This window comes from Daphnia pulicaria, chromosome 11, assembly GCF_021234035.1.
Source record: "Daphnia pulicaria isolate SC F1-1A chromosome 11, SC_F0-13Bv2, whole genome shotgun sequence".
Lineage (NCBI taxonomy): Eukaryota > Metazoa > Arthropoda > Branchiopoda > Diplostraca > Daphniidae > Daphnia > Daphnia pulicaria.
The window spans coordinates 2,817,797-2,843,810 of NC_060923.1; the positions used below are offsets into that span (position 1 = coordinate 2,817,797).

The 26,014-nt window shown below is 42.4% G+C and overlaps 6 protein-coding genes and 3 long non-coding RNA genes across 11 annotated transcripts; 4 read left to right on the top strand and 5 right to left on the bottom strand.

The window, feature by feature from the left end:
* Nucleotides 1-53: 53 nt before the first annotated feature.
* On the bottom strand, nucleotides 54-2,325 carry LOC124315384 (longitudinals lacking protein, isoforms A/B/D/L-like). The gene is made up of 8 exons (XM_046781032.1): nucleotides 1,742-2,325; nucleotides 1,576-1,670; nucleotides 1,443-1,513; nucleotides 1,057-1,382; nucleotides 892-988; nucleotides 745-831; nucleotides 575-685; nucleotides 54-503 (listed from the first exon to the last, which is right to left on the bottom strand). Exons 1-8 carry the CDS (start codon nucleotides 1,922-1,924, stop codon nucleotides 322-324), a joined length of 1,152 nt encoding a protein of 383 aa, XP_046636988.1. The 5' UTR covers nucleotides 1,925-2,325; the 3' UTR covers nucleotides 54-321.
* A 140-nt stretch (nucleotides 2,326-2,465) lies between these two features.
* On the bottom strand, nucleotides 2,466-4,409 carry LOC124315325 (ruvB-like helicase 1). Its single transcript, XM_046780927.1, has 7 exons — nucleotides 4,152-4,409; nucleotides 3,953-4,081; nucleotides 3,717-3,891; nucleotides 3,282-3,653; nucleotides 3,117-3,220; nucleotides 2,766-3,055; nucleotides 2,466-2,701 (listed from the first exon to the last, which is right to left on the bottom strand). Exons 1-7 carry the CDS (start codon nucleotides 4,290-4,292, stop codon nucleotides 2,542-2,544), a joined length of 1,371 nt encoding a protein of 456 aa, XP_046636883.1. The 5' UTR covers nucleotides 4,293-4,409; the 3' UTR covers nucleotides 2,466-2,541.
* A 295-nt stretch (nucleotides 4,410-4,704) lies between these two features.
* On the top strand, nucleotides 4,705-5,940 carry LOC124315718. Of its 2 annotated transcripts, XR_006911596.1 has the most exons (4): nucleotides 4,705-4,934; nucleotides 5,016-5,504; nucleotides 5,573-5,721; nucleotides 5,792-5,940. It is a non-coding gene; the product is annotated as an uncharacterized LOC124315718 (long non-coding RNA). The 2 variants fall into 2 exon arrangements; XR_006911595.1 differs by having other exon boundaries at nucleotides 4,705-5,504.
* Nucleotides 5,941-6,000: 60 nt separating this feature from the next.
* On the bottom strand, nucleotides 6,001-6,773 carry LOC124315662. Its single transcript, XM_046781470.1, has 2 exons — nucleotides 6,319-6,773; nucleotides 6,001-6,249 (listed from the first exon to the last, which is right to left on the bottom strand). Exons 1-2 carry the CDS (start codon nucleotides 6,540-6,542, stop codon nucleotides 6,066-6,068), a joined length of 408 nt encoding a protein of 135 aa, XP_046637426.1. The 5' UTR covers nucleotides 6,543-6,773; the 3' UTR covers nucleotides 6,001-6,065.
* A 124-nt stretch (nucleotides 6,774-6,897) lies between these two features.
* On the top strand, nucleotides 6,898-17,740 carry LOC124315091 (inositol 1,4,5-trisphosphate receptor-like). Its single transcript, XM_046780469.1, has 20 exons — nucleotides 6,898-7,029; nucleotides 7,087-7,290; nucleotides 7,351-7,421; nucleotides 7,489-9,026; nucleotides 9,091-9,269; nucleotides 9,335-9,724; nucleotides 9,822-10,128; nucleotides 10,200-10,776; nucleotides 10,845-11,812; nucleotides 11,874-12,199; nucleotides 12,261-13,127; nucleotides 13,189-13,300; nucleotides 13,362-14,114; nucleotides 14,186-14,579; nucleotides 14,636-15,322; nucleotides 15,386-15,830; nucleotides 15,891-16,164; nucleotides 16,349-16,675; nucleotides 16,744-16,905; nucleotides 16,974-17,740. The coding sequence occupies exons 2-20, from the start codon at nucleotides 7,193-7,195 to the stop codon at nucleotides 17,052-17,054; spliced, it is 8,556 nt and encodes a 2,851-aa protein (XP_046636425.1). The 5' UTR covers nucleotides 6,898-7,029; nucleotides 7,087-7,192; the 3' UTR covers nucleotides 17,055-17,740.
* A 680-nt stretch (nucleotides 17,741-18,420) lies between these two features.
* Nucleotides 18,421-19,698, top strand: LOC124315708. 2 transcript variants are annotated; one of them, XR_006911582.1, is made up of 4 exons: nucleotides 18,421-18,547; nucleotides 18,611-18,750; nucleotides 18,798-19,011; nucleotides 19,417-19,698. It is a non-coding gene; the product is annotated as an uncharacterized LOC124315708 (long non-coding RNA). The 2 variants fall into 2 exon arrangements; XR_006911581.1 differs by having other exon boundaries at nucleotides 18,425-18,547; nucleotides 18,808-19,011.
* An 858-nt stretch (nucleotides 19,699-20,556) lies between these two features.
* LOC124315817 lies at nucleotides 20,557-21,336 on the bottom strand. Its single transcript, XR_006911712.1, has 3 exons — nucleotides 21,233-21,336; nucleotides 20,814-21,168; nucleotides 20,557-20,713 (listed from the first exon to the last, which is right to left on the bottom strand). It is a non-coding gene; the product is annotated as an uncharacterized LOC124315817 (long non-coding RNA).
* Nucleotides 21,337-21,779: 443 nt separating this feature from the next.
* LOC124315510 (exosome complex component RRP4-like) lies at nucleotides 21,780-23,080 on the bottom strand. Its single transcript, XM_046781239.1, has 6 exons — nucleotides 22,888-23,080; nucleotides 22,577-22,814; nucleotides 22,382-22,516; nucleotides 22,153-22,323; nucleotides 21,953-22,087; nucleotides 21,780-21,890 (listed from the first exon to the last, which is right to left on the bottom strand). Exons 1-6 carry the CDS (start codon nucleotides 23,004-23,006, stop codon nucleotides 21,810-21,812), a joined length of 879 nt encoding a protein of 292 aa, XP_046637195.1. The 5' UTR covers nucleotides 23,007-23,080; the 3' UTR covers nucleotides 21,780-21,809.
* Nucleotides 23,081-23,319: 239 nt separating this feature from the next.
* Nucleotides 23,320-25,594, top strand: LOC124315251 (CDP-diacylglycerol--glycerol-3-phosphate 3-phosphatidyltransferase, mitochondrial-like). The gene is made up of 4 exons (XM_046780792.1): nucleotides 23,320-23,631; nucleotides 23,696-24,601; nucleotides 24,667-24,895; nucleotides 24,956-25,594. The coding sequence occupies exons 1-4, from the start codon at nucleotides 23,362-23,364 to the stop codon at nucleotides 25,156-25,158; spliced, it is 1,608 nt and encodes a 535-aa protein (XP_046636748.1). The 5' UTR covers nucleotides 23,320-23,361; the 3' UTR covers nucleotides 25,159-25,594.
* Nucleotides 25,595-26,014: the final 420 nt, after the last annotated feature.

Sequence of the window (26,014 nt, forward strand, 5' to 3'; positions counted from 1 at the left end):
TTTTGGAACAGTCACAGATCTCTCAGCGTCGCGCACAGAAAAAGGTACAATAATGAAAAATATAACACGCGATTTCCTTGTTCTTCCCGAGTTCAGAAACAAAAATTTTTTGGACTTGATTACCCTTGAACAAACCGCACAGCGTTTTGTTTCTTTTCTTTGAAGGCGGACCAGTTCGTGACGGAACTTGGCGCTGAGTTTGTGACACGTGACAAAATTAATAGTTAACTCAAAAACGGCAATGCGCGCAAGAATTTTGTGTCTGTGGAAGAATTTGAGATGAAGGGGGGCAACACAAGAATTCTCTGAATGAAACCAAATTTAGTCAACGTCATCGCCAGATGTTCTTGCTCTTTGTTCTTTGTATTCTTGGTAGTCTTGGATGTAGTCCGGATGCTTGCGTCTGATGTGTTTCTGAATGTAGCGGCGCTGTGAGAGCATGTGAGAACAGATCGGGCAAGGAAAGGAAGGAACTACACCGCACTCGTAACGAAGGTGAGCAACTATTGAACAATAAATAAAAAAAAAGATAATTAGCTCGGATCAATGAAAAAATTATTCTTAAAAAACTAACCAGCGTTGTTCTTCCGTTTGTAACGACGTCCACATCGTGGACAGGAAAAAGGTCTATCACCACCGTCAGTATCTTCCAATATGACAGGTTCAGCTGCTCCTCCTTCTCCGTCTAAGATCAACCCAGTTGGTAAGATTAAAAGATTTAAAGACTTGACAAGATCTGCTCACATTGAGAGGAGTCGGACATGGTGAGATCGTAATTAGTTTCAGACGCTCCAGCGCCGTTTTCTGAAGCCCAAGTTTCATTACCCGTTTCTAATAATCAAACAAAATATTAACAAAATAAATGAAAGAATGAATTAAATTTCACCACACCATGAGCAGAGGCCATTGCTCCATAAGAGCCGGAAGCAGAAATTCCGCTGAGACTGTGCTGTGAATTCCCGGCGCTCCAGCCTTCATCGTCTTCGTCCTACAGTGACGGAATATTATTGAACAAATAAAATTAAAAACGGGTAATTTTCTCTCAAATATAATTACTTTCAATGATTCCTGATCAGATTGCCCTTCTTGATCTTCCTGTTCCAACTGTTCGCCACTTGTAGGATCTGTATCCATTTCACAGTCCAAGAGATCAGGCGCTTCGTCCGATTCGACAGGTTGTTGTGGTGATTGCTTCTTTTCCGCCAGAGTCTTTGTCTTCTTCGTGGCTGTTTTCGACCGATGTAAACGAGGTGGGCAAGGTACGTTGGATTGAGATTCTGTTTGATGAGTTGTATCAGCTGCTGCATGATTTTCACTAGTCTTTTGCTTTTTTAACACAAGACTAGACATGTATTTACGCTGGTTTGGCTTGTCAGCAAGACCTGTAGAGAATATTTAAATCACAATCACAATCCTGAAAATAAAAAAGCATCAATGTTTACCCTTAATTTGCAGAGCCTCGGCAGTCTGCAGGAAGCTCTCCAACTGATACTGTGAGATATTGACTTCTCCTCTAATAGAAAGAGATCATAAACTTGTATGACAACTGATTAATAATCAACTAAAGGAACATACCTGTACATGAAGTCAACTAAGGATTTAAGATCACTGAATGCAACATCTTTCAAGAAAACAACTGCGTGCTTGTCTGTCTGCTGACTGAGCAAGTCCTATATCGTACATTGAAGTAAAACAATCATTATTGTTCTGGTAAATTCAAAAGAGAGTATATATCACTCACCGTGAAGTATTGCGAGCAAGCAAAAAGAACTAATCTGTGTACTTTTATAGATTGGCCTTCAGCAGCCAGGACTACATCTACCAGACTTTCTCTCACGAGCAGAGAGTCGAGGACGGATACCAGAGTACTGTGATGATTGTTCCATTTGAGACAAAACTCTTGAATGTCGTGCTGGCCCATCATCGCAGGCACACACGTCCACCAGTTTTAATTCGGAAATGCACGACCAGACCCTTGGTATTTTTCACCAAGGCCTTCGTGAGGTAACAACAACAATTCAACCCTATGAGAAGACCAATTTATGGCGTTGGCGAGATTCTGAGACCAGTAATTCGAACCAGCTTATGATCTAGTGAGTTAATCCAGCAGGTGTGTTTTTAACGATTGAAAGACGCCATCACTAACAAGTATTTTTCGTCTGCTATTTGGCGCGGCGTCGTTGTCAAATCAAAATATCCAAAGTGAAATTTTTCCCCTGTTCAGAATTCAAATGTTTTTAGTAAAGCTCGATCCATTTTAATGTATTTTAATCGTTCAAAACGGCTTCCTGTTTTATTTTGTACACCCGTTTTTAGATGAAAGAAGTTAAAAGTCCGTAACTTTTGATAGAGCAGCTATCCAACGACACCGAGTTTCGAATAGAAAAGCGGTACACAGGGCTAAATATGTTGATCATGAGAAATATGTTTAGAAAAATGGAAGCGGAATAGCGTGACGAATTGAATTGGTTATTCGTGGAGGATAATTTTATTAGGAAAAATGGAAAGAAACACACAGACCAGCAAATTTGACTCGATTCTTCATTTCATGTACTTGTCTTTGTCTTGTGTCAGGATCTTGGCTGATGATTTGGCATCGAGAAACAGACCTCCGACTTCTTTTATATCTTCATTGGTGATGGAAGAGCGACCGTTAACTTTGGCTGTCAAGGCGCCGGGTGTGAGTAACTGAACCGCATACCTAAACCAAGAACATTTGATTGTTTAATAAGATCATTTGTTTGCTTTACAATTTTTGTTCTTACCTCAGAGTAGTTCGATTGCCAAGTTCACCAAGAGCTTGGAGGGCATCGTCTTCAATGCTCAAACCTTCTGTTTTGGCACGAATGCGGATAATTTGTACCATCTCTTCGGCGGTGTACTTCATCGTCCGAAGAATGAGAAGTCTGTCGAGTAGATCAAGAGGAATACCATGTGGAGCCACAATATCATCGGTACCCCTGACTGTGCACATGCCTCGATTAGTGGCAAAGATAACGATGGGGGCGATAGCCGATTCCAGCGCTTTTTGGAGATAGGTAAAGCATTCCATATCCTGAAATTCAATTAAAATCAATCAATTACTTTGAATATTTTCATTTCGATTGGTCTATTACCAGCATGTGAACTTCGTCGATGAATAACACGCCGGGTACAAGCTCTGCAATTCCCTGGTCAATGTACTTGTTGACTACTTTGTTGATTTCTCTCCTCAGCTTGTCTACAATTAAAATGTAAATTTAAATCTTGGTAAGCAATTTTGAAGTATATGAAAATATTACCTGTGATTTCGGTTTTTTTCGGCTTCATTAGCTGTCCCATCATGGAAAGAATGTCTTGGCCTCCCTGTGGACGGGCATTGGCCACGTCCAAATCGTGTAGGGTGACGTCCTGGACAATTTCTTTCTTTTTGTGAACATCGCCTTTAGGAAGAGGGACATATTCTTCGGCTTCGAGATCGAACTCGGTGGCAAACGTATCGGATCGGCCTTGACGTTTAACCGCTCCGCTATTGGCTTCAATGTAAATGACGTCACCAATTTCAACACGTTCCTTCTGGAGAGATTCGTAGATGGAAGGATCCAACTTGAGCTGCTTTGTTCCTTTAGCCGTCTTCAGTCCAATGATTACATGACTGACAGTTTTGCCATATCCTGCAAAACAAATAACTGGTAGTAAAATTTATCATAAAAATCAACTGAGTTGTTAACTTTTACCTCCCATAGGATTCTCAGTTTCAACTGGGGTAAGTTCAATGACTTCTCCTTCATAAACTTCTTTCGTTTCCTTGATACGAAGGCCAATAGCTCTACGAAAGTTTTCCATTAAAACTTCAGTTTTCTTGATTTCCGTGCTGAAGACTTCTGAGCCCACCATAGGACAAAAAGGAACCTGTATAGGAAATTTTAATATTCAATTTCTTCAACTTGTAAACATTTAAAGCAGGACTGACCTTGTTGCCTAAATCTTGAGCAATAGCCATGGCGAGGGCAGTTTTGCCAGTTCCTGGTGGCCCGGCAAACAACACAGCCCTTCCAGCCATACGTTTAGACCTGATCAAATCCACCACCAAACCAGCTGCCTGTGAAATGTAGAGCAAACAGTTGTTGAGTACATTTCTCTTAGAAAACAAAAAAAAAATTGTGTGTTACCTCTCTGGCTTGCGTTTGGCCAACAAGGCCGGCAGCGATGTTTATGGCATTACCGGATTCATCCAAACCGAGACCCTTCACGTGGCTATGAGCCGAAATTCTTTGAGTTTTGACCGTGCTTCTAACTTCTTCAATCTTCATTTTATGTTATTTATAAAAGACTTGCAAATTTACAGAAAAATGTGGACGCCTTAAGGAGAACACGAGACGAAGTTGCTTCAGGGTTTCTATGGTAACAACCGGCAGTCCCGCCAGATTAAACGCCACCTGGTAGATCTTGACTCAACTGTCAACTGTGTAGTGAAAGGATTTTTTCCGGATTTTTTTTTTTAAGCAGAATGTTTTGGGTTTTTTAACCTTTTTATTATTTTAAATTTAAAAGCACCAAGAAAATTTACATGCAAATCATTCTGTTATAATAAGTAGGTTTTTAAATTATCAAGCAGCAAGTTTCGACAACCAGGCTATCGGGCGGATGGGCGGCTCACTGAGATCTGATTGAGTGGTTGCCGAAGCCGTTAACGAAATTAAGCTGAAACACCTGTCGTCTGATAAACAAACAAGCCCGTTTTTTTTCTATTCATTGATTCATTTCGATTTCATGTTTCACTGGGACGTGGCAAGTGCTAAAATCTTTTACATCCTTCGCAGTAGTCAAATTGTTACAAGCGTGTGACGAAAGTCGTGAGGTTTGTCTGCAGTTACTTCCTCAATTTTAAACACAAACAAACAATTAGCCTATACGAACCCCATTATAGACTTCAAACGTTCTTTCACTTAAAAGTACTAATTAAAGAATAGATCCGACAATAGTTTCGTTTATCTATTTCGTGTATGACCTACACATTTTTCGTACACACGCAGGAATAGGCGAAGGAGAGGTGCGGCAAAGGAGACACACGCTGCAAGTTCGATGACTTGACACATAACACGCATTGATGTAGTCTTTTTAAAAATGCTGCCTTCTTTTTAAACACAGGGTAACAGAATATTTCGTGGCTGTTGTTATTTTTTGTCTGGTATTTTCGGAACATTGAAGAAAGAATAATGGAAACCGTTGTTTTCAAACTCGTTATCAGTTATGTAGTAGAAATTGTTAAAATGATTATTAGAAAGCTCGCTGTTTCACTGCTGAGCGAGCACTCGAACGTGAATGTGCCCTCAATTTTCTCAAACTGATTCTCATTAAAACATTATCTGGTGCATTCGCATGCGATTATTTGCTAACTAAACTCTCTTCGCTCCAGAAGGTCATGTAAAACAAAAATGGAGATGAAACTACCAAAACACCTTTTCGTTTCGAAATGGATTAAATACTGAACCCGATTTCACATACAGAACCCGTTATACAAGGTAATTTTATTTTAAAATGATACATCACATTCTTATAGATTTTTTAACAATAATTCTTTATTAATTAGTACTTCAAAATGCCTTCCCATTAAGAACGAGAATGATCTTTGACGCCTTTTGTGGAATTTGAATGATTGGATGAGTTGGCGGAAATCTGGCTGCATGATCCCTCTTCGCAAACGGCGGTGGGAGAAAGTCAAGCCCATATATCTTGCAAGTTTTAAATACTTTCACTTTTTTACTTTTCTCTTCTTACTTATACTTACTTATCTTTGAACCAAAAAAAGTATGAGTCAAGGGCCGGAGTCAAGAGAGGCTAACGGCATGCAGCTGAGCAGTACCTTCAAGTGCTCGCGTACTAGCTACTGAAGCCCGTTGGATCTGAAACCACGACAATATGACACTTCAGATAAAAATCCACAATCTTGTTTTTACAATTCATCAAAATTATTGAAGTTAAAAGATAATACATTTTTGTAGGGATTCATTATTTAGATTGAATTGTTCACTGTCTGTATTTTGCAGTTTCATTGAGCTCTGAAAGAAAAACAAAAGAAAATTCTACTCCTTGGTGATGGGGGTTCCAGCCTTTCTTCTTTTATTTTGTGATTCTGTTTGAAGTAGGGAGTTGACCATAAATCGTTTGTTAACCCTCACTGGTTTTTTGCTCCATTCTGACGGGCCTCCAACTTCAGCTCTAGCCTTGGCCCTTGCAGCTTCTTGCAATAATTCTTCTACAGCTAGTCTGTGCATGATAATTGACATTATTAGACTTGAATGATTCCATTAAAATTGAGGAGGTTGAAGAACAAACCGTTCAAGTGCTGCATTGTCAAGTCCTTCCACTTTCACTTCAGTTTCATTGCTCCCACAAGTTCGTTGAGTAGTAGCAGTACTGGGTGTTGCAAGATTTTGATCACTTTTCTTTTTATCAGTGGAAGCTCCAGCCGACCGTAATGGAAATCGTTTCCGCAGATATTTGGTTTCAAACCTTGTCTGTCTGGCGATGGTTTCCGGATCATTAACTTGGTTGCTCATTACGGTTACTTAACACCCTTTTTCTTTACAATAAAGAAGCATAAAGTCTCTGACGGATTTCGACTAGTATTGTCAGTCCTTCGGCTTGTTGTTTTGAAAACATTGCGACTAGTGACACCATCTACTGGCAGATAAAAGTTGGATGCCGTTATGCAAATTTTCATCCACGTTCACTTAATTTGACTAGTGCCTTTCGTTATTCTTTCAACTTTCAATTTTTCCGATAAGACACGCACACAAATTGTTAAAATATTGAGAGTGGACGGTGCATCCTGTTGAGATAAGACGCGTGTCAACCAGCTGGTGAGCCGCCCTAGGCACTGGCAATAAGAAAAAAAGCAGACAGACACCAATTCGACTAAAAATGGACGTGAGCTTGTGACACTTGTTGCTCTGTGTATTCAAGTGTCAGGTTAATTACAGCAGGTGGTTACGTACAATTATAAGCTTCGCCATCTCTCTGTTTTCCACCAAACGAGCTTGCCAGGTTGTCCCAGAAAATAAACTCATTTAATGCTTGATTCTAATCTGAGTTTGGCAACAGGTTGCCAATGGTGTGGTGTTCGTTTAATTCAGGTCAACACGGTCTGAACTTGCGTGCGTGTTGTTGATCGCCTCTTGTCGGTTTCCCCCATCTGGGATTCGTCATAATGGGGGAATTACTTGGTTCTGGGTCATTTTTGCACCTGGGAGATATTGTCTCTCTGTTCGCTGAAGGCAGCGTCTCTGCCTTTCTCAGCACTCTTGGGTACGACATTTCTTGCAGATTCCTTGATTTCATCTTTTAAAACCCTTTCACTTTTTGTAGTCTGGTGGATGACCGATGTGTAGTGAACCCTGAAGCAGGAGACTTGACCAATCCCCCGAAGAAATTTAGAGGTAATGCTAATAAGTGGAGGTGTTGTTTATATTCCCGTCTTATAAAATATCATCTTGTCCCTTGCAGATTGCTTGTTTAAAATATGTCCCATGAACCGTTACTCATCACAGAAGCAATTCTGGAAAGCAGCCAAACAAAGTTCGGCAGGTGGTGGAAGTGGAGATGCCTCACTTTTGAAAAGGCTCCACCACGCTGCTGAAATTGAGAAGAAACAGAATGAGACAGAAAACAAGAAAGTGATGGGCAGTTTGGTTCGTTATGGCAGTGTTGTCCAGCTGCTGCATTTAAAATCAAACAAGTTTCTGACTGTCAACAAACGCCTGCCCGCCTTATTGGAGAAGAATGCCATGAGAGTGTCGCTGGATCCGTCAGGAAATGAGGGTTCCTGGTTCTACATTTTGCCATTTTACAAGTTACGCTCGACTGGAGACACGGTCGTCCTGGGTGATAAAGTTATTCTCAATCCGGTCAACGGCGGAAGCCAAGTGCTACACGTTGCAGCCAATCACGAACTGCCAGACAATCCAGGCTGCAAGGAAGTCAACGTGGTCAATTCCACGACGCCGTGGAAGATTTCTCTGTTTATGGAACACCGGGAAAATCTCGACGATGTCCTGAAAGGCGGCGACGTCGTCCGCCTCTTTCACGCCGAGCAGGAGAAATTCTTGACGATGGACGAGCACAAGAAGAAACAGCACGTCTTCCTGCGAACGACGGGTCGAGTTTCGGCGACATCCGCCACGTCCAGCAAAGCCCTTTGGGAGGTGGAAGTTGTGCAACACGACCCCTGCCGTGGCGGCGCCGGCCATTGGAATTCCCTCTTCCGTTTCAAACATTTGGCCACGGGTCAGTACTTGGCGGCCGAAGTGGATGACGACACGGCAGTGGACGGAATGAGGAGCAAATTACGAGACTCGAACAACGGCCCAGTTTACCACCTTGTGCCTGTACCTCACGCCAACGAAATTGCCTCCATTTTCGAACTGGACCCAACGACTCTGACCCGGGCCGACTCGCTGGTACCGCAATCATCATTTGTCCGTCTCAGGCACTTGTGCACCAACACCTGGGTCCACAGTACGGCCATTCCCATCGACAAGGATGAGGAGAAGCCCGTCATGTCAAAAGTGGGCAGTGCCATCATCAAGGAAGACAAGGAGGCTTTTGCTTTGGTTCCAGTACCGGCCATTGAAGTCCGTGACTTGGACTTTGCCAACGACGCCTGTAAAGTGTTGGTCGGGGTGTCTGCCCGTCTTGAGAAGGGAACCATCTCGCAGAACGAGCGACGATCCGTCACCAGTTTGCTACAGGACATTATCTACTTTATCGCCAATGGAGAAGCCGATCAGAACAAATCGGATGCCCTGGAACTGCAAGTGACTGTCACCAATCGCGACCGTCAAAAGTTGCTCAGAGAACAGTCCATCTTGAAGCAACTGTTTAAGATCTTGCAGACGCCATTCCTGGAACCCAGCAAAGACGGTGAAGGCCCTTGGCTTCGACTAGACGAGCTTCAAGATCCTAAAAACGCGCCCTACAAGTACATCTTCCGTCTCTGCTACCGCATCTTCCGGCTTAGTTTCCAGGATTATCGTAAAAACCAGGTATACTTAAATTGCCTTTATTTTTGGTGATTGTGGAAACTTTATTGACACCTTTCCATTTTAGGAATACATCGCCAAACACTTTGGTTTCATGCAGAAGCAAATCGGTTACGACATTCTAGCCGAGGATACCATCACGGCTCTGCTTCACAACAACCGCAAGTTATTAGAAAAGCACATTACTGCGGCCGAGATTGAAACTTTTGTCGGACTCGTCCGCAAAAACATGCGCCAATGGGAATGGTAAATTGAACTGGAATCTTTCTGGGGGGCTAAAAGTACATATCCATCAATTTGATTTGATTCAGGCGGTTCCTCGATTATCTGTCTGATTTGTGCCTGTCAAACAAAGTGGCCATTCCCGTCACTCAAGAGCTCATATGTAAAAGTGTTCTGAGTCCGGAAAACGCCGACATTCTGTTGGACACGAGGATGTTGTTGACACCGCAGGAAATGGAGATGGATCCAGACAGTTTCAATTACGAAGACGACGATGTCATTCTCATTTGGGGCCGTCACCAGACGACGAGAAAGTTGGCCGATTTGGCCATGAGAGCTCGAGGAGGCGGTGTGGAGGAGCAGGCCATTCTGGACTACTACCGACACCAATTGGATTTGTTCAGCAACATGTGCCTGGATCGGCAATATCTGGCCATCAATCGACTCTCGGAGCATCTCGGCATCGACCTCATTCTCAAGTATGCGGCGGCCAGCACTTTCTCTCTCTTGGCCCTTCTCCCCTTTTCTTTTTTGAGCCAATAATTTATGGAGCGACTTGTTTATCTCTTTGCACAGATCGATGGCCGACGAAGCCTTGCCCTACGAATTGCGAGCTTCGTTTTGTCGATTGCTGCTCCACATGCACGTTGACCGCGACCCGCAAGAGCCAGTCACGCCTGTCAAATACGCCCGCCTGTGGTCCGAGATCCCCAAACAACTTTCTATCGAAGATTACGACAACAAACTGCCGGAGCACGAGAACAAAGAGGCCGTTCACCAGAAATTCAGCTCGACCATGATTTTCGTCGAAGATTATCTCTGCAATTTGGTCCACAAAGCCTGGAGTCTCCAGTGCAAGGATCAAAACAAACTCACGTTCGAAGTCAGTCAAGTTTTTTTTAATCGACTCATAGATGGCGTCTAACGCGGGCTTTTTTCAAATAATTCATTTAGGTAGTGAAATTGGCGAGGGAGCTCATTTACTTTGGATTCTACAGTTTCAGCGACTTGTTGAGACTTACTCGCACTTTGCTCAACATTCTGGACAGCGCGTCCAGCCCGAACGATGCCGAATATTTTCACAGAAATAATCAAGGACAGCAGCAACAAACAAATAGCAATAATCAAGAACTGGAAGCCCCTGACGGAGGAGGTGTGTTGCGGTCGTTGAGTGACATGGGCGCCGTCATGACCAGTTTAGCCCTGGGAACGGCCGGATTCGCCAAGTCTCCCATGCCGCTCTCTTTGCGAAAGAAACAGGCCCAGGCCGCATTGAAGAAGGAAGACCCACTGGTCATGGATACCAAACTGAAAATCATTGAAATCCTCCAGTTCATCATGAACATGCGACTGGACTATCGAATCAGCTGCTTGTTGTCCATTTTCCGCAGGGAATTTGACGAGTCCAGTCCATCCGGTGGGGCTAGCGGAAATGATACGCCCAAGTTATTGGAGAAGCGCATCGATTTAGAGTCCATCAGTTTGAAAGCGGAGAGTATCTTTGATAATCACCACACGAAAATCATAGGAGGTGAGTGTTTATTTTAAAGAAATTGTCTCCTATACAACCTGTTTCAAACTTTATAAAATATTTTCTAGGAATAGAAAATGGAGAAGATGATGACGATGATGGAGCCATCTGTGATTTAGACTTGGACGGCCAAGGTGGCAAAACATTTTTGCGCGTTCTACTTTTGCTGACGATGCACGACTCGCCGCCACTCGTCTCTGGCGCACTCCGCCTACTTTTCCGCCATTTTTCGCAGCGCCATGAAGTTCTCCAGGCGTTCAAACAAGTCCAGCTGCTCGTTTCAGACAGCGACGTCGAATCCTACAAGCAAATCAAAGCAGATCTCGACGGCCTGCGTCTCTTGGTGGAGAAATCTGAACTTTGGGTCTACAAGGCCAAAATGGCTACGGCCGAGGACGAAGTCGGAAGTCCAGGTATCAATGGCGGAGGAGGGGACGAGAAGACGGTTGCCATCAAAAAGGAACCTTTAGACATACTGGACGAAGAAGGGCAAGGCCAGCCGGACTCTTTACTTATGTCCCTGGACAATAACAACAGCATCATCCAGCATCACCCATTGCCTCCCAACAAGAAACCTGCGGTCAGAGGACCGATGCTCAGCTCCTCTGACAAACAAGGATCGGCCATCGACCTGGACATTGGTCCTCCGCTGGACGAATCGCAAGCCATCAACTACAAGCAAATTCAGCAAATTCTTGCCAGGATGAACCGTCTTTGCGTTCAGCCCATTCTCTCCACGACGTCATCTGTGGGCAGCGGAGGGGGGAGTGGTAGTGGCGGCAGCGTGAGTGGATCAGGAGGCGGATCGTTGGGTGGAGGTTTGAGGCCTCGCAAACACGAGCAACGGCTCCTGAGAAACATGGGCGTTCACACGGTGGTGTTGGACCTGCTCCAAATTCCGTACGACCGGAAGGAAGACGTGAGGATGAACGAGCTGATGCGCTTGGCTCACGAATTCCTGCAAAACTTTTGCCGCGGTAATCAACCCAATCAAGCTCTTCTTCACAAACACCTGGAACTTTTTCTCACTCCCGGGGTAAATTCATTTTATATTTTAGCCCTAATGTTTTTCAAACTTGATTATTTTGTCATTTCAGTTGCTGGAAGCTCAAACGGTTTGTGCCATCTTTCAAGACAATGCCCAATTGTGCAGCGAACTGAGCGACAAAGTGGTCCAGCATTTCGTTCACTGCATCGAGACTCACGGCCGTCACGTAGAATATCTCCACTTTCTGCAGACGATCGTGAAAGCGGAAGGACAATTCATCCGCAAGTGCCAAGACATGGTCATGCAAGAACTAGTTAACGTCGGGGAGGACGTGCTGGTCTTTTACAACGACAAGGCTTCGTTCAACGCCTTTGTCGACATGATGAGGGCCGAACGGCACCGACTGGACGCCACTGACAGCAGCGGAGCTCTCAAGTAAAACCAAAGAAATTTAATTTACTTAAAGCTTTTGGCTTAATTTCGTCTTTTTTTTCAGGTACCACATTGAACTGGTGCGTCTGCTAGCCCTTTGCACGATGGGAAAGAACGTGTACACGGAAATAAAGTGCCACAGTCTGTTGACGTTGGACGACATCGTTGCCATGGTGTCGCATAAAGATTGCATCCCCGAAGTCAAGGAAGTCTACATCAATTTTCTGAATCACTGCTACATCGACACAGAAGTGGAGGTCAAGGAGATCTACACCTCGTCGCACATGTGGAGTCTGTTTGAACGCAGTTTCCTCGTCGACATGGCCCGTTGCGCCTCGGCCACCCACGACCGGAAGCACGCAGACACAGCCCTGGAGCACTATGTCACATCGAGTGCAGTCAGCGTCGTTACCACTTTCTTCCGCAGTCCCTTCTCCGATCAGAGCACGGCCGTCCAGACTCGACAGCCCGTTTTTGTCCAATTGCTGCAAATCGCCTTCCGGCTCTCTCAGTGCGCCTGGCTTAGTTCCTCACAACGCCACAGTGTCGAAAGTTGCATCCGCACACTGTCGGACATGGCCCGCAGTCGCAGTATCGCCATTCCATCCGACCTGGACAATCAAGTGACTTCGCTCTTCAACAAACCAGCCCTACACTTGGGGGCCAGCAAGGCCAGCAAAATATTTCGATCGTCGCGTCTTCAGTCGGCACATCTCAGTCGGGAATCTTCGCAGTCGCAGTTGAGCGTCCGCTTTGATCGGACAATTATTGAGGGCCTGCAAGACATTGTCGTCTTGTTAGAGGCTCAACTGCATCCTTTGGTTCAAGCCGAGTCCTCCGTTATTGTCGATGTCCTTTACCGACCGGAATACCTTTTCCAGCCTGGCACGGAAGCACGGAAAAAGTGTGACAATGGCGGATTCATTCGCAGGTAAATTTGACTTGTATTTATGTTAACCCTTGATCTAACTTTGAATTTATTTTTATTGAAGGTTGATTAAACACACCGAACGATTGCTGGAGGACAAGGAGGAAAAACTTTGCATCCAAGTTCTCAACACCTTACGTCAGATGATGAATTTCGATGTTCACAATGGCGAAAAGGTAATTATTTTATTATGATTTGAAAGCAATAAAATTACCCTAATGAACCAATTATTACCAGGGAGACGCATTGAGAAAGAATCTTTTAGTTCGCTACTTTGCCAAACCAACCTCTCATAGTTCTAAAAAGACCGAGCTCAATGGCGGAAGCGGAATCTCTACCGCTGGAATTCATTCAACATTATCTGGTGGTACTGGTGGTGGAGGTGGCTTTGTCGGACAATCGTCATCGCTGACAACCCACGGACCTGGAGGGCGTCTCCTGTCGCGAGGTGAAATGTGTTTGCACGAGGTGCAAGTGTACCTGGACCGAGAAGGCGCCTCTGATTTGGTGGCCGAATTGGTCATGAAGTCGTCGTTATCGCCCAACGTTTTCATGGAAGCGGTCCAGTTGGGCATCGCCCTGCTGGAAGGCGGCAACCCCGTCATCCAGCGGAGTCTCTACACGAAATTGCAGTCGGCCGAGACGAGCGCCATCTTCTTCAAGGTGTTCCACGACAAAGTCAGAGAGTCGCAAGCGGAAATCCGGTCCACCATGTCGGTCAACACGACCGAAATGGCCTCGGCGGGTAACAACAAGCTCCAGGACCATTCCCATGAAATGAAGGATCATTTCCCGTACGACATGAAGGTGAAACATCAACGCATGATGTCCACAAGAGCATCAAACGGTAACGTCACTGTAGGGGAGCGCATGGATCCTTACAGTGACTCGTGGAACAGTTCCAGGTTGGATGATTCGACTACAACGACGTTGAGTAGTGTCAACTCGACGCTGGAGGACTTGGTGAGACAACAACAACAACCCAAATCGGTACAACATAACTTTAAAACGTGATTTAATTAAAATTCTTACAAAAAAATTAATTGAATTCGCCCTTATAGTTAACTACGGCAACTGATTCGGACATGGAGTCCAAGTTGTCGGCCAAGGTTCTGGTAATGCTGCCCGTCTTCCGCTTCCTGCAGTTGCTGTGTGAGAATCACAATCGAGACCTGCAGAACTTTTTGCGGGCCCAGTCCAACAAAAACAGTTACAATTTAGTGTCAGAGACACTCATGTTCCTCGACTGCATTTGCGGATCGACGACGGGCGAACTGGGTCTGCTCGGCCTCTACATTAATGAGCACAACGTCGCCCTCATCAACCAAACCCTGGAAACATTGACGGAATATTGCCAAGGACCTTGTCACGAAAACCAGAACTGCATCGCCACTCACGAGTCGAATGGACTGGACATCATCACGGCTCTTCTTCTTACCGACATCAATCCATTAGGTAACAATTTCCTTTCATTCCATTTGATTCTAATAATTATTTGATCAATTATTTAGGACAACGGAGAATGGATCTTGTTTTGGAGTTGAAAAACAACGCCTCCAAGTTGTTGCTGGCCGTCATGGAGAGTCGTGGCGACAGCGAGAACGCGGAAAGGATCCTGTACAACATGAATCCTCGCCAATTGGTGGACGTTGCCTGCAAAGCCTATCACCAAAAGTTGGTCGGTGGAGAAGAGGCGGCCAGTCCTAAAGAAGTCGGCCACAACATTTACATTTTGTGCCACCAGTTGGCGCAGCACAACAAAGAATTGGCCGCCCTGATGAAACCGCCGCCAGTGGACGGAGTCAGCGGTGATGCGGCCCTGCAGTACTACGCCAATCACACGGCACAAATCGAAATTGTCCGTCACGACCGGACGATGGAGCAGATTGTCTTCCCCATTCCGGAAATGTGCGAGTATTTGACCAACGACACGAAAGTGCGCGTCTTCCACACGGCGGAGCGCGACGACCAGGGATCGAAAGTGGCCGCCTTTTTCGAAGGAGTCGACGACATGTTTGACGAGATGAAATGGCAGAAGAAATTGCGTGGACAGCCGTTCCTCTTTTGGGTCAGCTCGCACATGTCCATCTGGAGTCAAATCCTCTTCAATTTGGCCGTCATTATCAACTTGATTGTCGCCTTCTTTTACCCGTTTGACACTGACGGACCGGCTCCTGATCCTGGCACTCACCTCTCAGGTCTGCACAACTTGAAATATCCATTTCCATCTTTTCAACGATCTTTTTCGTTTATTAATTTAGGTCTTATCTGGGCCGTCATGCTCCTATCCGCCGCTGTGGCCATCACGTTACCCAAACCGTCGGGTATTAGGACTCTTGTCATGACAGTCATCCTCCGGCTTATTTGCTCAGCCGGCCCTCAACCCACACTGATGCTCCTTGGCACCGCCACGGTAGTGTTGAAGGGCGTCCATCTGCTGAGCATCATGGGCAACGCCGGGACATTCCAGCGGAGCGTCAGACAAATCTGCACGGACACGGAGATTGTCTACCACGTCGTTTACCTCATCTTTTGCTTCCTCGGACTCAGCACCCATCCGTTCTTCTTCTCCGTCCTTTTGTTTGACGTCGTCTACCGCGAGGAGACGCTGCTCAACGTCATCCGCTCAGTGACGCGAAACGGCAGGTCCATCGTTCTCACTGCCGTTTTGGCTCTCATCCTAGTCTACATGTTCTCCATCATCGGGTATTTCAGTTTCATGTCACTTTTCCATGTTCCATTTTGAAATTCTTTTATTTTTGCCAGGTACATTTTCTTCAAGGACGACTTTTTGGTCGAAGTGGATGGCGACTCGGTGACAGGTGTCGTGCCGGGATCCTGTTCATCCGACGACATTAGATGTTCCGGCGGTTCCACTAATTCGTTCATGAGCCAAATCGAAGAAGCAGAGGGCAGTGGTGGTGGTGAGAGTCGAGAAAGAGCCTGCGATTCCCTCATCATGTGCATCGTCACAACTCTAAACCAAGGTCTGCGTAACGGTGGAGGCATCGGTGACATTCTGCGCGCACCATCCAGCAGGGTAAAGATGTCCTTCCGACTTTTCCGTTATTTTTTTAAATACTTATTGAATAAATTCTGATCCTATACTTTCGCTGCCCTGGATAGAAAAGCGTAAGAGATTTTTAAAGATTCTCCAAGGTTCTTGGCGATTTATTTTGTCTGGTTCCCTTCCCATAACGATTCTTTTGTTTGTGGATTTTTAGGAGCCAATGTTTGGAGCTCGAGTGATTTATGACATGCTCTTCTTCTTCGTGGTCATCATTATCGTCCTTAATCTCATTTTCGGTGTCATTATCGACACGTTCGCCGATCTGAGGAGCGAGAAGCAACAAAAGGAGGAGATTTTGAAGAACACGTGTTTCACCTGCGGCCTCGATCGCTCCCAATTCGACAATAAGGCCGTCAGCTTCGAGGATCACATCCTCCACGAGCACAACATGTGGCATTATCTTTATTTTATCGTCCTCGTACGGGTCAAAGATCCCACCGAATTCACTGGACCTGAAAGCTACGTCTACGCCATGGTCAAAGTGAGTCCATCTTTTTAAATAAGGTTCGTTTGAGCATTTCTCATTTCTCCCATGTTTTTTATTAACAGGACAAAAACTTGGAATGGTTTCCACGATTACGTGCCATCTCTTTGGCAGCCGAGGGTGAAGAGTCCGAGCAAAACGAAATTCGTTCACTTCAAGTTCAACTTGAAACGACTCAATCTCTCGTGTCCACTTTGTCTCGTCAACTGGCCGAATTAAGGGACCAGGTAAATCGCCTTTTTCAAGTGAATCATTAATTAAGTTAAAATGAGTTAAATCTCGTCCTTCAATTTAGATGACGGAACACCGGAAGCAGAAGCAACGAATGGGATTGCTCAATTCAGCACCGGCGTATTTCCACCACCTCAGCCAATAAGGTCGACACTCGAACAGATTTTTCCCGACTCTTTTTTTCCCCTATCCAAACAAAACATTCCCTAGCGCTTCCCTTCATTTCCTACTATCAACTGCCTTCTCTGCCACAACTGCGATGTTAATCCATGAAACGACAATAACGAGTCCCAATCCGCACCAATGTTATCAAATTAAGTTTTCTATTGTTCTAATTGTTCTATTCTTCATTCCCAGTGTCGTGCAACAACCAATCTATTCCATGTTAATTCATCTGCTGCAATGAAATATCTTATGACAATATTGTTTACGAATCTGTTTCTTAAAATTTGTTTATTTTTTGGATAATTAACTGAAATTCCCATTCAATATTCATTTGTTGAAGAACGGCATCCTAAATTGGTCCGTTCGTAAAAAGCGACCCAATGATGTTATTCCATTTTCTATTTGTTTCATAGTCTATGAGATAGACGATATATTATCGATAAATTCTGTTGTCCTTTTTTTTTAAATATTGGTCGTTTGCTAACGAATTTGGGAGGTTCTGTCTGTTGGTAATGTCGGCATTACCAATGTTGCTCTTTCCAGTTTCGCCTGATTATGCATTCCACTTTCATGCCATGCCTTCATTGCCAGCACTTGATAAATAATTTCGAATTGTCATTTTCTATCCCACACTGCTGCAAGGAAAATATACAAATTGACTTCTGATCATGTTTACACCCATTAACTGGTCAGATTATTCGTCGGGTCGGGCCCCTCAGTAACCGTTCAATTGGTTCGGAGATACAAGATATGGAAATGAGAAATGCAGAATATACTAACACTAATATGTTACCACCAAAGTAGGTCAGAAACTTATGGAACTACAAATGCTCCTTGACACGAGGAACACGAATATCGGGTTTAAAAAATTATCCGACCAGTAGAAGTGCTTCAAAACGCAGTTTAAAAATTTACGCGCCACGTCCGAAGGATCTACCAACGACACTATAGACCTCCAAAGATATAGAGTTCTATTTTCGCGTAGTGGAGTTCTACTGTCGGTCACTGGATTTCTATTGTCGGGTATTTTTAATAATATTTAAAAAACCTAACGTTAAAAAAAAATTTCTTTGTATGCGTGCGACAATAGAACTCAATAAATTCTTTAATTATTTTCATGATAATTGAATTTTAAATATTTTAAATGTCAAACAATAGAACTCCAACAATTTTAAAACTATTTTCATGTCCGACAGTAGAACTCCATTGAATTTTAAATATCTCCGACAATATCCGACAATCCATCCATCCTTTATTCCTTTCCGTACAGTCAAACGTGGTAATCGTGGAGGAATCTTTGGCTCCGTCAGTAGGTGGCTAAAATCAAGTTGTCTCCCAGCCGCCAGATGACGCCAGTGTCTGAGAGGACGAATCTTTTCGCCATTCTGTTCCGAAACGCTAAGTGAAAAGGTATTCCAAATTCGTTACGGAATTGCAGGTGTCGATCCACATTTTCAGCATTGAAATTTAATGGTAAATTCTAGTTTGGATTTCTCAAATGTAATTAATCCTAGACGTTGCTGTGTGAATTTACAGGCAATCTGGCATATAATTTCCGCTTGGCCAAATAATCGATCACGTGGACTGGAACTGCTTTCCATTTTGCCGAAATGTCGTCGGTTGTTAGCTGTACCTGTTCGGATGGACGTCGCATCTCACGCAGAAACACTACAGAGGTAGTAGAGTAATTTTGTTGATCTATTTCCCTGCAATGATGCTATAGATTTTATTAGTTGGTGTTCAGGTTGGAGATCCCGTTGCTTAACTGTTGCAGAATGTGAGAACTCAACAAAGTCTGAGCCCGGCATCATTACAGTGGTTTTGTTGGAGCCAGCTGGTGAAAGGTGTGATAGAGTCAAGTTGAGCTGCAGCTACTGCATGCAGTTTATTGATCTAGTGTTATCCTGAAGTGTCATTGCAGGAAGACTTTTGAAATGGTAAGTTGATTGAATTTATTGGTTGTAACTTGGGAAGTTTTGTGTCTTTTTTTTTTAAATTTAACTGACAAGTGAACTCTGATCTAATGTAGACAACAAGTGGTGCTATTTCTTGCTTCCAAATAATAAAATAGTTTCCATGAAAGATATCAGATAGCGATCAGCTTCCTTTGAGTTAACAATTTTCTTCTGATCTAACTAGAACAAAAATTTCCACTCTGTATTACCAACTTTTTCTAACACTTAAGAATTAGATGTACAGAATGATCTTTTCATGGGATTTAATCTTCATTTAAAATTTCATTTGCCAATGGAATCTTGGAAAAATGTCAGTCATTTGTTTTACACAATTTCTTTAGCATCTTAAGTTTAATCATGGAAAATAATATTCCGTTTTCACCATAGGACTTAGTGATACTTTAACTATGCCTGTGCTGTTCAATGTGCAGTGGTTTTGCAGCCTGTTTCCAGTTGAGAGGTGTGATTATGCAGCTGATACAGGATTGAAGAAAAAGAACTCAAGTAGCTGTGCTGGTGTTCTCCTGAAATTGCTGTGCCACAAGAGTTGAAGATTGTGTTTGTTCCTCATAGAAGTTTATTTAAAGAGTCTGGAGATAATCACCCACTTCTACCAATAACTTATGTAAAACTTCTAAGTTGTAAGAAATATACAAGTCAAGTGCTAAACACGTTTTTATTATAAGTTATGAGATACAGCAAACAAAAAACTTTAAAAGGAATTGCTTTATTATCCCACCTCCACCCACAATTCCACCACTTTTTACAATCACACACATACATACATACATACACTTAAGTTAACCCGTTGGCTGCCACACCATACAACCCGTAGGTTGCTCTCTACTACTCTACGCGCCACGTCTGAAGGATCCATGACCAAGTGGGACTTGCCATTGCTGACAAGTCCGTGCAGACAAGGGGGGGACTAAGGTGCATTGCCTTATAACAGGCTTGCCTTGCGGCAAATTTTGGGCTTGGCGACTCCCCGACCCCGCGGCTTTTAAACCACGAGACCGAACAGCGCGGCCCGTGCAGGGGAGAACAAAGGTGTGGCAGCCAACGGGTTAACACAAACAAACAAACATTACCAAAAAACAAATGATGATTCGCGCTGACAATTAGAGATACCGGCGACGTTTTGGTGTCCATCTTCTCGACGTCTCCTCTGCATTACCTGAATAAAGACAAAAGAATTCTTATTAAGTGACATGCCAATAAAAGTTACATAACACATATAGGCACATTGATCTGGTTTTTCAGCTCAAAGATTTAAAGTTGCAATTTTTAAAACTTAAAAACAAGCTTGCAATATTAAGAACTATACAGAGAACAAAGCACACTTGCTAGTCTAAAAAAAAAATTCCGGAAGTATACCGGAAGTAACCACAGCTCCTCAACCATTGAGCTGTCGTCAAATTAAACCACATATTCGTGATCCCCATGAAATTTGGGGTTGATTAGGTGAGATTTAAACGAAATCCAAAATCGAGAATTTTCCTGAGACATAGAGCTGTATTTCACGATGGATGGAAAGATCTGGCAAACTGACCAAACCAAGGGCCAGTCTTCATCAGTTGGCGTTTTGTTGGAAGATGAACTGCTGCTCTCTTGTATACTTTGCGTCCGTATGATCTCATGTTCAACGAATTGTTTGGACTCGAATCCAGAGAATGTAATTCTCCTAATAAATTTTAACAGAAACCCGTTTACAACACAAGAACACATGCCATTCACGTGTAAATAATCTATTCTAAGCGCCAGTTTGAAAATATGATTAATACCATCCACTTTTTGAATTTCCTAATTTTTTTGAAATGATGTGGGATAATTAGAAATGGGTCTAATTGACACAAACTGCTGAAAATTACGGAAAACACGTAGGTTGACAATTGCAGACATTTTATTCGAATTTTTTTTCTCTCTTTATTAGCAGACTAAAATACAAGTTTCATCGCCATCTATGATTCACATTTACAACTACTGATGTGGAACAATAAGTCTTCGTTACTCAAGACCTGAAAAATTTTGGGTTATGGGCAAAGAATCATTGCTTTCTGACGGTAAACCATTGAGCTCCAATTCGCGTTTAATTCTTCTTTCATTCCTTTCTGCCAAGATTTGAAGAACATCTAGTCTCTGATTGATAAATCAACATTTTAAAGCAATGAAATTGTAGTTCATTCGACAAAGAGTACGTTACCTCCATTCTGTTTTCCTCGATTAAATCAGATTAAAACTGTTCAAGATTCCAATCTAAACTGACTAGAATGCTAATAAAACCCATGTTCAAAAATGTTTTTTTTTTTTTATCGTCTCATCGTCGGACTAATGCAGCACAGTTGCCAGTTTAACAATTAAAAACATTTATTTCCACTTTTGTTTTTTTTCAGACTTCGTTAATTTTTCTTATTCATTACGTTTCATTCTAATTATTTTACATGATATCATTGTGTTTTTTTTTACTGTTAATATTTTTCCTTTTCTTTGTTATTGTTAATAAAATGTTTCGTCGTTAATCGAACAAAGGATTGGGCCTACATTTGGTGTCAAGCGTAATAAAAATCTTAGTTCTGCTATCGGCCGCAGTGGTGCGCATCGGCGTAAACTGCGCACGACTTTTTGGCACGTCTACTACTTTTTCATTGGAATAACATCTAACCACTTTCATGTTATCTTTCACAATTATGTCCTTTAGGTTTTGAGTTTTGACTTGTTCCAGAATAAACTTGTTTGCAATTCGAATCAATTGGTTCATCCATGTTTATTCGAAAATTAAATTATTCTTTTTCCATTTCGAACTGCTTACGAACCATTAAAGCGATTTCTTTTATCTTGTCCGGTAGGAGAAGATCCTTGATCTACATAAAAGCATTATATAAGTTAGCATTGAATTATTTAGTTTCAATGTAAAAATAATTACCTCGAACCCAGCATTTACGGAGGCGTCGTAGGCATGCATAATGCTGGTATCATAGATCATCATCTTGCAGTGCGCCAAAGCTGTCACACAATTCCTTAACCGGCTTATAGCTTGTCGATCGGCATGCGGGACTGTCTATAGGTTTCAACAGAATTAGCTTCCACGTTATAATGTACACACATCAACTTTTTAGTACACACCTCCAAGTTTTGAACAAATCCACCGGCGCCATCGTCAAGGAGAGTGGGGCAGATCCAAACAAACCCATTGTTACCCATGATGATACTAGCTCCGCAAGGTAAGTTGTGGAAATGAGTCTTCTGTCGTCGGATCAAAGATGGACTTACTTTTATTAAGCAGCCTTGGGAAAGCTATAACAGATAAATGGTTGTTATTACAGTAAATATTTTAAATAACTTATTGTTATACTTTTCCATATTTCATGCTACGGGTGTGTAAAGAAAGAGCACCATCATTGAAGATGTTTTGGACCTCTGCACTGACCAAATCTCCTTCTTTCAGGTATTGCCTCATGGCTAATTCATCTTCTGCTGATCTTCTTCTCTAAAAGCATTATGAGATATAAATATTTGTGTAATTGCACAAATTAAAAGTCTTTCTTACGAGTTCACCACCAGGCAAATTGACTGACTGAAGAAGAAGCACAGAATCTAATCTTGCATTGGTGTCCAGTTTCCAACGTTTCTGTGAAACCTCAGTAACCCTACCAATTACGACATCTCCAATCTCCCCATGATAACGAGATTTCAATGGTCTAACTGAAATAAGTTGGTTGACTCTCTCCACAACCCCAGCAACACTGGAGTACAAACAGTCATCTTGCATGTATGTTCCATGACCCCTTAGCAAAACATAAAATAATATTATCATCAAGAAAAATGGCAAAACTTTTAACAAGAGCTTGTTAGCTCTACCTCATGAATCCTGTTTCCTTTGTGATCAAAGAGCCAGGTGTGACAAGATGTTTGGGTTCAGTAGAATCAGCGACGATATGAAAAGGAGGCACTTCAGAAGCAAGGCGAATGTCTACCATTCTTTTTGTTTTAATTATCCTAATGTATCCAATTCAAACAAAAGGAAACAACAGCACACTTGAAAATGACAATAATTCATCTGCTAAATTCTGCTAAACCATGCTGCTACGTTGCCTAGGCTATGGCGATATAAAAATATTTAAGAATATAAATATTTGTGGATATTCTTGTCAAAATGATATTGTGCAATTTAAATCGACTGATTAACTTATGTTCGAAATGAAAAATATAAAGTCAACTGAAATTTGTTAACGAATAAAATAAAACATTGCGCGAATCATATTAGTATTAATTTTTGCCATCAGATGTCTGTTTGTTTATATGCCGATTCATTTCATTCGTCCGTACATGTAAATGTCACTAATTTGCCAAAAAGCAATATCTAGACTTTTTTCAACAACGATATGCGTTGCTGTGCGACAACGAGTATCTTGGCACTTCCTTCCCAAGACTGCTCGCAGAGGTTGGCAACGTAACCTTGTCTCGAGATCACTTCATCTCCAGCATCGTCCCGAAATGGAACCCGACAGTGATGAACAGCAGAGAACGGAACTGTTAACGACCCTTGAAAATTTCAGATGGCTTGGAAGTAAAACCCCTTGTTTCCCTGTGAACGGAAATAAGGTTAGAATTTTAATGAGGTATTTTATTAGTGTCTTCTAGTAATAGTTGTACAATGTTTTCTTAGGTTCGAGTTTTGTCTAATCCGGAAGATTTCTACAAAACACTTATTGAAAAGACTAGTCAAGCAAGTCAAAGAGTCACTTTTGCATCCTTATATCTTGGAACAGGAAATCATGAAAATGAGCTTGTAAAAACAATTGAAAGTACTTTGAAGAAAAACTCTGGCTCCAGCCTGAAAGTTCGAATTCTGTTGGATGCAACAAGAGGCTCTAGAGGTGCCCAAATAAATTCCCGTACAATGCTGCTTCCTTTAGTTCAGTCCTACAGCCAGCAGTGTTCAGTCCATTTTTATCACACTCCAGCACTTAGAGGATTATTAAAGAAAATTCTCCCAGAAAGATGGAATGAAATTATTGGCTTGCAACATATGAAGATTTATATATTTGACGATTCCTTATTAATCAGTGGCGCAAATTTAAGCCACGATTACTTCACAAATCGACAAGATCGATACATAATTATGGAAGATTGCAAAGATTTAGTGGATTTCTTTGACCAACTAGTAGAAACTGTGTGCCAGTTTTCATTTCATTTAAATGAAAACAACTGCCTTAACTTGAATTCCGCTTTTCCTCACCATCCGTTTGAATCCAATCGGCTTGAATTTACAGAAGAAGCAAAACGGAGAATCAACAACTTGTTTGAAAAGCAAATAAAAGCAAATGTTTCGTCCTCGATATTTCAATGGCCGAATCCGTCTGCTTACGACACCTGGATCTTCCCTTTCGTCCAGATGGGGCAGCTAAATATTTACATGGATAATATCTTGACGCGCGAGATTCTAGAAAACGTACCGGCAAACGCCGAATTATGTTTAGCCACTGGCTACTTTAACCTGACTCAGGACTATATGGATAGTTTGCTAGAAGCGTCCCAGCCAAATGTTCACATTCTCATGGCACATCCTCTGGTAAGCCCCTATCACCATTCAAACAAACGTTCTCCCATTTAATTTGATTGATTTATTCCCAATAGGCCAATGGTTTTTTCGGGGCGAAAGGATTCGCAGGTGGAATCCCATCAGGTTATACTTTACTGGCTTACCAATTTTATCGACGGGTGGTTGATCGAGCGCTGGAAGCTCGTATTCGATTGTGGGAATATCAACGACAGAATTGGACTTTCCATGCAAAGGGCCTGTGGATCTCTTTTAATAGAGGAGATCCTCGACCCTCTTTCACTCTAGTAGGATCTCCTAACTTTGGTAACATGTTTTCGTATTTTTGTCAAAAATTCAAATGACTGACACTTTCTTTGCCCGTAGGATATCGTTCTGTTTATCGAGACTTGGAAGCGCAGTTGGCAGTAGTGACCATCAATCCTACCCTACGGGATCAGCTTCATCGGGAACGGAGAAATCTCTTTCAGCAAGCCGACCTGGTCAGCGGTACGACTTTTGATCACCCGGATAGAAAGATACCCTTGTGGGTTCGCTTCGTCATCAAAGTTTTTCGGAGATTCTTCTAGTAAACAAACAAACAACAACAAAAGTAATCTTAAGACGTTGTTGTTGTTGCACTCCCGGTGATCCGATCCATTTGTTTGTTTTTGACCTCCGTGAATAACGATGGAGTGAGAAATAGAAATGAAATTCTCTTTACATAATTGTGAGTTACACGTACATTTACTACTTTGACGAACATAAATTCAAGAATTTTATTGCTCGTATCTTTTGGTGAAAGTTAAAGAAAAAAAAACAATTTGACGGTTGCATTCATCGTATTTATCGTCGTTTTTACATTAAACTAAATGATTTGAAATAATTGAAAGGCATAACCCAGCGTTATTTCTAACCCTATAGCGTTTTTCGTGAATCGGTGCCGACCGAAGTACCGACAATTCCACACGACTTTGAAGGTCAAAAGCTGAAAGAACCATGAACGAAATGTATATCTTCTGAAAAGAAACAGTTATCTCAGCATTTATTGACGGACAACAAGAGTTTTTAATGTTAACATCTATTTTACTGTAACGTCAGCGAAAGTAAAAGATAGCACGAGCAATAGTAGCTGTGGTAATCGATAGTCCGAAGACTTGGGGTCCAACGATAAAATTATGGCAGTGCAATATTTACTTTAACTCTTACTACTAACAGCTTAATTAAAAAAGAGTGAGAGTTCCGCTTGCTGCACAATGTTATGGAGTAGGATCATGTACCCAAATATTCGTTGAATAGTTTATATCTAGCTCATATTACTTTTTGATTAAGAGTTGCTTATCCGACATGTATTTGTTTTCAATCCTAGCACATAAACAGAAATTAAACATGCATATCTGGGTTTTCTCATCTCTCCCGTGTAAATGGAGTAGAGTAGAGATCCTG

Coding starts and splice junctions, on each gene's coding strand:
- LOC124315384 (XM_046781032.1), bottom strand. CDS start 1,924: ATGATGGGCCAGCACGACATTCAAGAGTTTTGTCTCAAATGGAACAAT. Junction 1,383..1,442: donor CGAGGCTCTGCAAATTAAGG/GTAAACATTGAT, acceptor TATTCTCTACAG/GTCTTGCTGACAAGCCAAAC. Junction 989..1,056: donor CTGATCAGGAATCATTGAAA/GTAATTATATTT, acceptor CCGTCACTGTAG/GACGAAGACGATGAAGGCTG.
- LOC124315325 (XM_046780927.1), bottom strand. CDS start 4,292: ATGAAGATTGAAGAAGTTAGAAGCACGGTCAAAACTCAAAGAATTTCG. Junction 3,892..3,952: donor CTCAAGATTTAGGCAACAAG/GTCAGTCCTGCT, acceptor TTTCCTATACAG/GTTCCTTTTTGTCCTATGGT. Junction 3,654..3,716: donor AACTGAGAATCCTATGGGAG/GTAAAAGTTAAC, acceptor TTTGTTTTGCAG/GATATGGCAAAACTGTCAGT.
- LOC124315662 (XM_046781470.1), bottom strand. CDS start 6,542: ATGAGCAACCAAGTTAATGATCCGGAAACCATCGCCAGACAGACAAGG. Junction 6,250..6,318: donor GACAATGCAGCACTTGAACG/GTTTGTTCTTCA, acceptor TATCATGCACAG/ACTAGCTGTAGAAGAATTAT.
- LOC124315091 (XM_046780469.1), top strand. CDS start 7,193: ATGGGGGAATTACTTGGTTCTGGGTCATTTTTGCACCTGGGAGATATT. Junction 12,200..12,260: donor GACAGCAGCGGAGCTCTCAA/GTAAAACCAAAG, acceptor CTTTTTTTTCAG/GTACCACATTGAACTGGTGC. Junction 14,115..14,185: donor AACAACAACAACCCAAATCG/GTACAACATAAC, acceptor TCGCCCTTATAG/TTAACTACGGCAACTGATTC.
- LOC124315510 (XM_046781239.1), bottom strand. CDS start 23,006: ATGGTAGACATTCGCCTTGCTTCTGAAGTGCCTCCTTTTCATATCGTC. Junction 22,517..22,576: donor ATTTGCCTGGTGGTGAACTC/GTAAGAAAGACT, acceptor TAATGCTTTTAG/AGAAGAAGATCAGCAGAAGA. Junction 22,088..22,152: donor GATTTGTTCAAAACTTGGAG/GTGTGTACTAAA, acceptor TGAAACCTATAG/ACAGTCCCGCATGCCGATCG.
- LOC124315251 (XM_046780792.1), top strand. CDS start 23,362: ATGTCACTAATTTGCCAAAAAGCAATATCTAGACTTTTTTCAACAACG. Junction 24,602..24,666: donor TTCTCATGGCACATCCTCTG/GTAAGCCCCTAT, acceptor TATTCCCAATAG/GCCAATGGTTTTTTCGGGGC. Junction 24,896..24,955: donor AGTAGGATCTCCTAACTTTG/GTAACATGTTTT, acceptor CTTTGCCCGTAG/GATATCGTTCTGTTTATCGA.